Raw genomic sequence first — 9,645 nt, forward strand, 5'->3', positions numbered from 1 at the left:
ATGTACAACAAAACAGCAACAACAACAAACCACTGACAAAGAACAAATTAAAACACAACAAGAAAGAAAAGCTTGTAGTTAGTTCAAGGATCGTTGGCCTTTAGGAGTGTTTTCCAGTCCAGTCTGTTGGGGCAAGAGGGATTTTTCTAAGAGCAGACAGATAACAGCATGTTTGCATGCTGATGGGAAAGAACAGGAGAGAGGAAATTGTACCATGTGGGAAAGAAAAAGAATTACTGTAATATTGCCCTGGATTTGGCAACAGACAGTGGTTCTGGTGAGCAAAGGGAGGATTAGCCTTGCTTGGAGATACCGAGGGTTCATCTAAGGCAGAGGTGGGGGACCTTTTTTCTGCCAAGGGCTATTTCGATATGTATGACATCATTCTCGGCCCATACTGGTCAAACATCGAATTTCCTCACCACTAATGTGAATCCTGGAATCGCTTCTCTTGGCTGGGCGTGTGAAGCCGGCTGGTGTTAATGGTTTTCCAGGCCAGTAGAAGGAAGGAGGAGCGGATGTTGGCAGGTGAGGACATGTAGCCGTGAGGGGGCCGGTGGGAACTCTCATTGGATGGCTCTCATAATCAGAGTGGCAATTGTTTTGATAAGCTGCTCCGGAAGGGGCATTGCTTAGAACCTTATCCACAATGAAGGGAAAAGTGAGTTTGGAAATAACCAAGCCATGCAATTGCAAAATGAGCTCGCTTGTATTCCAACAGAGGACTACCAGGAACTCATTGAAGACATTGTTCGAGACGGCAGGCTCTATGCTTCTGAGAATCACCAGGAGATACTTAAGGTCAGAGCTCCTAAGACACCCAGCAGGGATCTGACCTCCCCCAGCACTCCTGCCTGTGACTGGGTCACTTTTATACTGTCACCAGACTTAGTTTAAAAAACACAACAAAACAAAGCCCGGTGCTTGTCCTAAGGGTTGTCAAATGAAGTGGGGTTTTGTTGTTTAATTTGGAAATTTGTCAGGAAAAAGATTGCTTATAAAAACAAGACAAAGGCAAATAGTCTTCCTATATTAAGTTCAAATAACCGAGGATCTTAATCCTCCAAGCACAAATACAAGGTAATTAGCAATAAACATTTGCACTGCCACTAAAACAAAACAAATTCCAGTTGCTGTTGACAAGACAATTCTGACTCAGGTGTTGCACAGTAAACTTCAATCTTTCGGAAGAATATCCCAGGTCTTTCTTCCAAGTGACTCTGGGTGGGCTTGAACCACCAACCGTTCAGTTGGCTGTCAAGCAAGTAACCCTCTGCACACCCAAGGGTGACTGTACTCTATCACTCACCCTATAGATACCTCAAAAACCCTAAAGTTAAAGCTCTGGTTGAGAAAAAGAACACAGCATATATGAAATTTCCCTTTATAAAAGTAATACATACTTACTGCAGATAATTAGGGGGAAATGGAAATCTGGAAAGAAGATAAAAATCAGGGAGCACAATTTTCATGGAGTGTTTTTTTAGCCAGAGCTTTAAACCAGTTCATTCCTCTTTGAGCCCCTGCTGAGAATTTGCTTTCCCACCTCAGAGATACTGAACCAGAACCCACATTTTAACAGGCTCCCCAGGTGATCCCTTTGTTAAAGTATAGATTTTTATTCTGGGGAAGGAGCTGGCTTGAAGCTCTGATTTTGGATCGTCAACCTACTGCCTAACATGAGACCATTTTAGTTTCGTGGGCAAAATGTCAACTTGTTTACCTATTTTGGCCCCGTAACAACACTTCTGTTCTTTCTAGGATAAGAAACTGATCAAGGCGCTGTTTGATGTCCTGGCCCACCCCCAGAACTACTTCAAGTACACAGCGCAGGAGTCCCGCGAGATGTTTCCGAGGTCTTTCATCCGACTGCTGCGTTCCAAAGTGTCCAGGTTTCTGAGGCCTTACAAGTGACTCTGCCACGTGCCATGGGGTACAGCGTCCCCCGTGAGCTTGTGGGCCCTCTGCCTCTGCAGCCAGCACACTGCTGGATCGCACTGCCTCCAGTATCGGTGACTCAGTAGAGTTCCATTTTTATAGATAATACAGCTATTTTGGTAAATAGAAGTTGGGCTTTCTCTCCCAGGTTTGTGGATATGGACAGAAAGTGGCTTTGAGATTCGCCTGCTTCTCATTGCAGTGGGCAGACCCCAGGGACCCAGCAAGGACAGACTGAGCTGGCCTAGAGGCAGCTCAGCTGAGACTCACCTCGAGGTCCTTCACGGTTCTCGCTCCTCAGGGGATTGGGGTGGGAAGGAGGCCCCAGAAGGGGCTGCCTTGTCTGAACTTCTGCTTTCTCCAGCCCGGCTTCCCCTCAGAGCCCCTCTAGCCAGGAAAGGAGGGAGGGTGAACCCACCCCTGAGACCCAAAAGAACGCTCTTCCTCCAGCCTGTCTGATCCCAGGGCTTAAGCCAAACCCAACCCCACTGCCTCCAAGTTATTTCCAACGCACAGCGACCACACGTAGCGTTTCTGAGAGTCTCTGTGGTCACAGACAGCCTCGTCTCTCTCTGGCAGAGCAGCTGGTGGTTTTGAACTGCTGACCATATGGTTAGCAGTCCACTGCTTATCCATAAAGAAGAGTGTGTTAGAACAGAGCGAGAGAAGCACAGCCCTCCTGCAGACATCACGATGTAGACCTATTATAGGCTTCCGAGTCAGGTGCCTGCAGCCCATGTCCAGTGTCTCCACTGTCGGCTGGCCTTTCAGATGCTCAGCCACCGCCATGAGAGGACACTGTGCTGGCTTAGTGCTGACTCAGTGCTGCCCACGCTTCCCAGCCCGTCATGGTTACCTCCCTCCCCACCCTCCAAGGCCAGAGACCGGCTCTGTGCTTAGGAACTGAGCAGCGCCCCTAGGGTGGCCTTGTCCCTTTGATGGGGCTCCAAGGGCCAGGCTGCTCAGTGCCACCGAGTCAACTCACTCTGCTGGCAGGCTGGGCCTCTGTCATCTCCTCTCACTGGAACATGAGTTTTCAATATCACTGAGCTTAGAGAGTTTTTAAGCCCACAGGTAAAAGTTAAATAATACAACAAAAAAGAATCCAAAGGCAAAAACCAATCATCACAGTGAATAGAAAAGTATCCTATAAAACAAACTTTCATATTCCTTGTGACTGGAGCCACAATGCCTGGTCTTTTCAGTAACAAACAATTCTGTACACAGTCGTCTACACCAAAGTACTAAAAATAGCTTGACAAATATTTTAAAGAAAACGGAGTTAATTTTGAACTCATGCTTCACCTCAGTGGGGTTTTCCATTTTAACTTGTTATATTGACTTCTTAAAAGCCCTAATAAAACTTTTCTTTATTTGGGTAAAGTCCTATAATGCCCATTTGCAAATTTCTCTCCAGATCCTTGTTTTTTGTTTTAAATCCTTAAACAAGCCCTTGGAATTTGTTATCTGGGGACTGGCCTGTATTTCTGAGCCTGACCATAAGATGCACATTCAGAGGAAACCTAACCTGAGTTAGTGACCTGAATGATGTGGAGGGTAGACGGGTGGAGCCTGGGTCCAAGCACTTTAGTACCTGTGTGTGCTACGTGCCTGAGATGCTGTATGGCTAACTTCGCAAGACAACTAGGAAGGAAAAAGCCCTGGGAGTTGGAAGGAGGCCTTGGAAGCATCCTCCAGGAGCAGGCCCTGGCACAGAGCTCTGTGCCCTGTACCAGCACGAGCCTCCAAGACCTTTCCTAAAGCTTCTTTCTATACTTGCCAGCCACCCTCCGGAGGCTGCCAGGGTCCTGCTGAAAGAGCTGGCTGGCTGGGGCCAGTGTTGTTCCCTTCTAAATCCGTAACTATTTCTCAAGCATCATTCTGTGCCAGGGACTGCTCTAGGCCTCCAGGGTCCTCCACAGACAAGGCAAGCAAGGTCTCTACCCTCATGGAGTTTGCACTTAAAAGGGAGGGATTGACGGTAAAACAAACATGACACGTGTCCGTCAGTGGGGCAGTGCCACGATGGAAATGAAGACGGGTTCGTGTAGCAGGGCTGCAAGTCCTCTTTAGTTCAGGGATGGTGGGAGACCTGAGGAAATGGCATTTACACTGGGAACTAAATGACCAGAAGGAATCCGCCTTGGGAAAGCCAGGGAGAATAACATTCCGGAGAGAGGTCAACCGAGTGAAAAGGCTGGCGGGCAGAAACAAGCATGTGGGTGTCCCACAGTCTTACTGAGAGGTGACTGCGACACTCTGAGGCTGGGGAACTAGACCCCCTTTGGGCTTTGTCATTCAGCAGGAGGGCGTCCGGTTCCAGTCTAAGTCTGCGCCAAAGCCTTTGGAGGGATGTCAGCAGAGGAATGGATGCACGGAGTCGGGGTTTTAAAAGATGGTTCTAGCTACTGTGCGGAGAATGGATTTTAGGAAGCTGACATGGACACCGAACAATAACAGGCGATTGCAACCCACCAAGCAGTCTTCCAGGTGGGAGAGGAGGGTCTTGATGGGGTGCGAGAGGTAGTGGAGAGGAGCGCAGAAGAGGAGCCTGGGCATGCCCTGGAGAGTCGCCGGCCCTTGTTAAGAGGGCGGGATGCCAAGGGATGAAGGGAAGACAAGAGAAAAGAAAACTTCAAGCAACTGGCAGGTGGAGAAGACTGGAGCAGGCTTGGGGCATGAGGCAGTTTTACACATGCCCATGACTCCCTTTACACGTTCCGTGGGTCTGTCTCCTCCCCAGGGGTCTGGGCCCTGTGGCTGCTTGACCAATATCACTCAGCAGAAGTGCCACTGTGCCAGTTCCCAGGCTCAGTTCTGCAGACACTGGCTGCTTCTCCTACCCCTCTCGTGGGACTCTCAGCCTTAGAATTCGGTCACCAGGCCATCAGGAAATCATAGCCGCTTGAGAGGTCATGTGGAGGAGGAGTGAGTGAGGTCCGCCGGTCCCAGGTCTAGCTGAGCTCCCAGTGACAGCCAGCACAGCTGGCCAGCAAGTGTGCTGTCTTGGGGCTGTTCTAGTTGCTTCGTGTAGCAGTCCCCGAGGAGCCCACTCAAAACGACAAGCTGTGAGCACGGTCCGCAGTTATTTTCATTTTAAGCCACGCAGCCCGGGGACGGTTTCTTGTGCAGTAAAGGGGGCAGAATCAAGCGTTCTCTATTGGCCGTTCCAATATGAGATGCCGATTAGATGTCCAAGCTCAGACTTCAAGCATCCAACTGGTTATATGAAGCCCCAGGCGAGACCAGGGCTAGACTAGATATTTTAGTGTCACTGAATAAAGGCATAGACTAGTCAAAGCCACCTGGGGAAAGTATGTAGATGAAGAAAATGAACCCCCCCACCCCCCACCCCTGGCAAAAAAAAAGAAGGAAAAAAAAAACTCAAACCAGTTTGTTCTCCAGTCGATTCCAACTCGTGCAGCCTCGTACGCAGGGCTGCGTGGAACTGTCTCACTGGGTTTGCAAGGCTGTAAATCTGTATAGAAGCAGGCTTGCTTCTCCGTGGATTAGCTGATAGGTGTGTGAACTACTGCCCTATTGGTCAGTAGTTGAACAATTAACCACGGCATCACCAGGGCTTCTAAAGGCGCTCCAGAGGACTACAGGACCACATGAATCTCAGCCTCTACTCCCCTAACGCCCAAAGACCCTCAGTGCCCACTTACCACTACCCACTGCTCGGATTGGGATCACGGTCGAAGATCCTGGTCTTGGATAGTAGGAGAAAAATACAGACCAAAACTCAAAATCATAAGGACCGGACTTGTTGGTCTTATAGAGACTGGTAGGACCCCTGAGACTAATGGCCCTCTCACCCTTCAAGCTTGGACTTGAACTTACCCCAGCGGGTGAACTTTGGGCAAACAACAAACAGGACTAGGAGGTGAGACTAACACTGGGGAGGGGCACACTCCACAACACAGCCACGTGAGACCAAATGGGCAGCACGTGGCCAGTTGGGAAGCAGGAGGAGTGAGGGAGGCGGGGGTGGGGGTGGGGAGAGTGCTGTTCCCGTGGGGATTGTCATCAGTGGGGGGAAACGAATTTGGTCTACACTTAGATCAAGCCACAATAAAGGGTCTTACCTTTTAAACAAGAAGACTGCCGTGTTGTAGATTCTGGGGGCCCTGGTGGGCACAGGCTCTAGTGCTCTGAGGGGCTGCTCACTGAGTAACAGGAGGCGGTCCTCGAGGAGCACCCCTCTGCCCCCCGCCCCCCGCCCCCCCCCCCCCCCCCCCCCCCCCCCCCCCCGCTGGTTCCAGGGGGTGGGTGAACTCAGCCCTTCCTTCCAGCAGTGGGTATTGGCCTTTCGCTGTTTACTGAAGCGCTGCATCTGTGCGTTTAGCAGCATCTCCCTTGAGTTTCCAAAACTAATCAAAGAGTGTTTGCCTGTCACACGAACAGGTGACTGCCTTCCCTTGGGAAAACTGCTTCCGCTGATTCATTTTCTGGGCTGTTAAGTGTGTTGTTTGTACGAAGCACTCACTGGATTTGGGTTTGCAGGTGATTTTAAATTGTCATGTGACAACTTGGGAAGGATGGCAGCGACATGGCCCAGAGCAGGGACTTGCTTGGCCACCCTCGGAGCTCTGCATTGAAGTGCCTCAGGGCTGCTGCCGCTGACTGGGAGCCCAGGGGCCCTATCAGACCCAGGTGCCGTCTTCTCAGCCAGAAGAGAGGCCTCTTCCCAGGACTCTTAGCTCTGCTTCCTTCCACGGAGCACAACCAGTCCCTGAGAGGCTCATCCAAGTCTGTGTCCCCAATCCAGGACTTGGGAGGCAACTGGACTTGGGGAGGCTGAAGTCAAGCATTGGCCCGAATTGTCGAGGGGGCCTTGTGCAAGGCAGCCCACCAGCTACCTCCCAATCCAGGTTCTGAGAGAGGCCGCCGGGGCCTTTCTCCAGGAAATTAGAGGCCGTGGCAAGTCTTCCTTTCTTTCACCATCTGCTCTCCAGGGACTCGGGCGCTCAGCTCTGGGAGGTCCTGAATGCAGGCTGGTACTCTGCGCTCAGCTCTGGGAGGTCCTGAATGCAGGGTGGTACTCTGCGCTCAGCTCTGGGAGGTCCTGAATGCAGGGTGGTACTCTGTCTCCTTCCTCCAAGCCCCCCAGCAAGACTGCCCTAGTGGCCAACCTCAGAGTTACAGCAAGTTCCAAGTAGATTTAGAAAATGAAAACATTCTCATTCACAGTCAGGGGCTCTAGTTGAGTACAAAAGGCTACACACTTAGCCCATCTGCTGCAACCAGCTGTTTTCACTCAGTATTGATTGGCTTTTCAGAGTACCCCACAAAGGGAATGACCTTCGTTATGTACTTAAATTTCTTTACTATACATTTTTCCCCACCCATTTCTGGAACAAACATTTATTGGGGCGTACTAAGGGCTGGGCATCGTGGGAGCTGGAGAGGAAGTGAGGTTCCAGCAGCGGGAGATTGGTGTCTAAAAGAAGGGCGAGGGTGGTGGTGGTGGGTTGCTATCTTAGGGGGAGCTCATCACTTGTTTCTCAAATCACACCTGGCAGGACTGACCCTGGCGAGCTGTTTGGCCCAGTGAGAACTTGACATTTCAGCTCACACCAGGCTAATCGATGCTCCAATGTTGTGACCAAACCATTTTTGCAAAGAGAGGCCCCTGGCACGCACTTTACACATCAGAACAGGTGCCACCTTTTGGCTATGGAAAATGGGGTTGCTCTATGACTCAGCCTTGCTCCCCACAAGCCCATTTTTGGAGCTTCGATTTCCATCATTCACAAGAAAATGTTACCAATGGATACTGGGGAGCAGTATGTGTTGTCTGATACTGCCACAATAAATTTGGGAGTGGATCTGTTTAGATAAATTCTCTTTCCTCTACCAGGCCTAATGAGATGTCATTGATTTAGGTCCTTACAGGTGTGGCGTCAAGGTAGTGGTGGTGGGGTAGTTGGTGGTGGTGGAGTTGGTCGGGGGGAGCGGGGGAATTGGAAGAATCACCCAACATTGTAACCTTGTATATAATGCTTCACCACATGTAATCTCAGGGGCCACCACAGCTCTCCGATCCCCGATTCTGTTTCCGGACGGAAGGGTGACTTAGGCACAGCTGGAGGTTTCTGTCTTCTCTCTACACAGGACAAAAGTAGGAATATAATAAGGTGACCAGACGTCCCGCTTTTGGCGGGACAGTCCCGATTTTTGGCATTTTTAAAAAGTCTCGATTTTTGGAAAGAATGCATGACAAGCCAGGGAACGATCTATTTGGTCCATATAGACCAAATTTTTAATCAAGAACACCCCCCCCCCCTGGAATGGTGTCCCACTTTAAATCTGGTCACCTTAGAATATAAGCTGACCTGAACTCTGAGTGTTGGTGCTGGCTTTGCCTTATTTTGCCTCATTCGCCGAGGTTGAAAAAAAATTGTTTTTTAATGAAAAAGTAACAGTTGTTGAGCAGGAAATGGAGCAGATGCCAGCAGGAGGACAGAGCCCCGGGATGTGTGAGGCCGTCATGCCAGCAGGGAAGCATGACATTACAGAGCACGCGCTTGGGGCTAACCCTGCCTGCCCGCTGTGCTTGGCCCTCTGCTGCCTTGTGGACACCTCACAATGCATGACCACAACCTGGTCATCCCCACGTGGTCGCCCATGGACAGCTGTGGAAAATGTAGCCACTGGATCCTGGTTGCAGAGTAAGAAGTTGTACCAACTGAGCGAGAGAAAAATTTGGAGGGCAACAAATGTACAGTTGTGCTGGACACAATGGATGGATGTCTGGATTGTGATAAGAGTTGGGAATGGCTAGTGGTGCTACTTGCACAACATGACGAATGGAATGAATGTCTCAACTGTACCTGCGAACAAGGTTGAAGCGCAAATGTTTTGTTATCGTGATACTTGGTACTCACTGTCATGGAGCAGTGCTCACGATGACCCCCTCTGCTGCAGAGTAGACTTGCCCTAGAGAGTGGCCTTGGCTGTAATCTGGGGTGGGTTCCGCAGTCCACAAACCGTATGTGCCACTTAGGGTCTGCATAGATCCGAGTACTGTGAAAAGACGGCACTGACTCAGTTACACTCCTAGGGCTCTGAGTTCTTGAGGGATGGACTAAATGGCTGCTATCATTGCTTACAGAGGATACCAGCTTATGTTTAGAACGATACCTTTATTTGTATCCTTTCATTCTATTTTCCATGAACCTTTTGAAGTCCATGTGTGTGTAAAGGAGCCCAGTGGTACACTGTTCAAACTGAGCAGCCTTTCCGTGGGAGAGAGATGTGTCCGTCTGCTTTCATAAGGATTACAGTCTTAGAAACTCTGTTAGAAGAGAGTTCAGTTTTGTCCTATAGGTTGGAATTGACTCAATGGCAATGGGTTTTCAGGACCACAATTACAAAACAAAGAAAATTGCTCCTAGAACATGGATGTCAGAGCCTAATATGGTTTGAGAAAGACATCACTGAGCGGCAACCATCACTGACTGAAGCCCTGGCGGCCTAGTGGTTCTGCATTGGGCTGCCGTCTGCGGTTGGCAGTTGGAAACCACCACCAGCTGCTTGGGAGGAAGACGGGGCTTTCTACTCCCCAAATAGTGACAGTCTTGGAAATCTACAGGGGGTCACTGTGAGTCAGACTGGGCTTTCTACTCCCAAAACAGTGACAGTCTTGGAAACCTACAGGGGCTCGCTATGAGTCAGACTGGGCTTTCTACTCCCAAAACAGTG

The 9,645-nt window shown here is 50.0% G+C and overlaps 1 protein-coding gene across 1 annotated transcript in view; it reads left to right on the forward strand.

Annotated features, from left to right (window-relative positions):
* Positions 1–2,067, forward strand: part of SCUBE2 (signal peptide, CUB domain and EGF like domain containing 2) — an 84,558-nt gene extending 82,491 nt beyond the window's left edge. The window contains exons 22-23 of the mRNA XM_030885821.2: positions 722–801; positions 1,762–2,067. Of these exons, the coding sequence (XP_030741681.1) occupies positions 722–801; positions 1,762–1,914 (233 nt within the window). The 3' untranslated portion in view covers positions 1,915–2,067. The remainder of the gene's footprint in view (positions 1–721; positions 802–1,761) is intronic.
* Positions 2,068–9,645: the final 7,578 nt, after the last annotated feature.

Source organism: Echinops telfairi, unplaced genomic scaffold (assembly GCF_000313985.2).
Source record: "Echinops telfairi isolate 266 unplaced genomic scaffold, ASM31398v2 ScPeMD7_60;HRSCAF=208, whole genome shotgun sequence".
Taxonomy (NCBI): domain Eukaryota; kingdom Metazoa; phylum Chordata; class Mammalia; order Afrosoricida; family Tenrecidae; genus Echinops; species Echinops telfairi.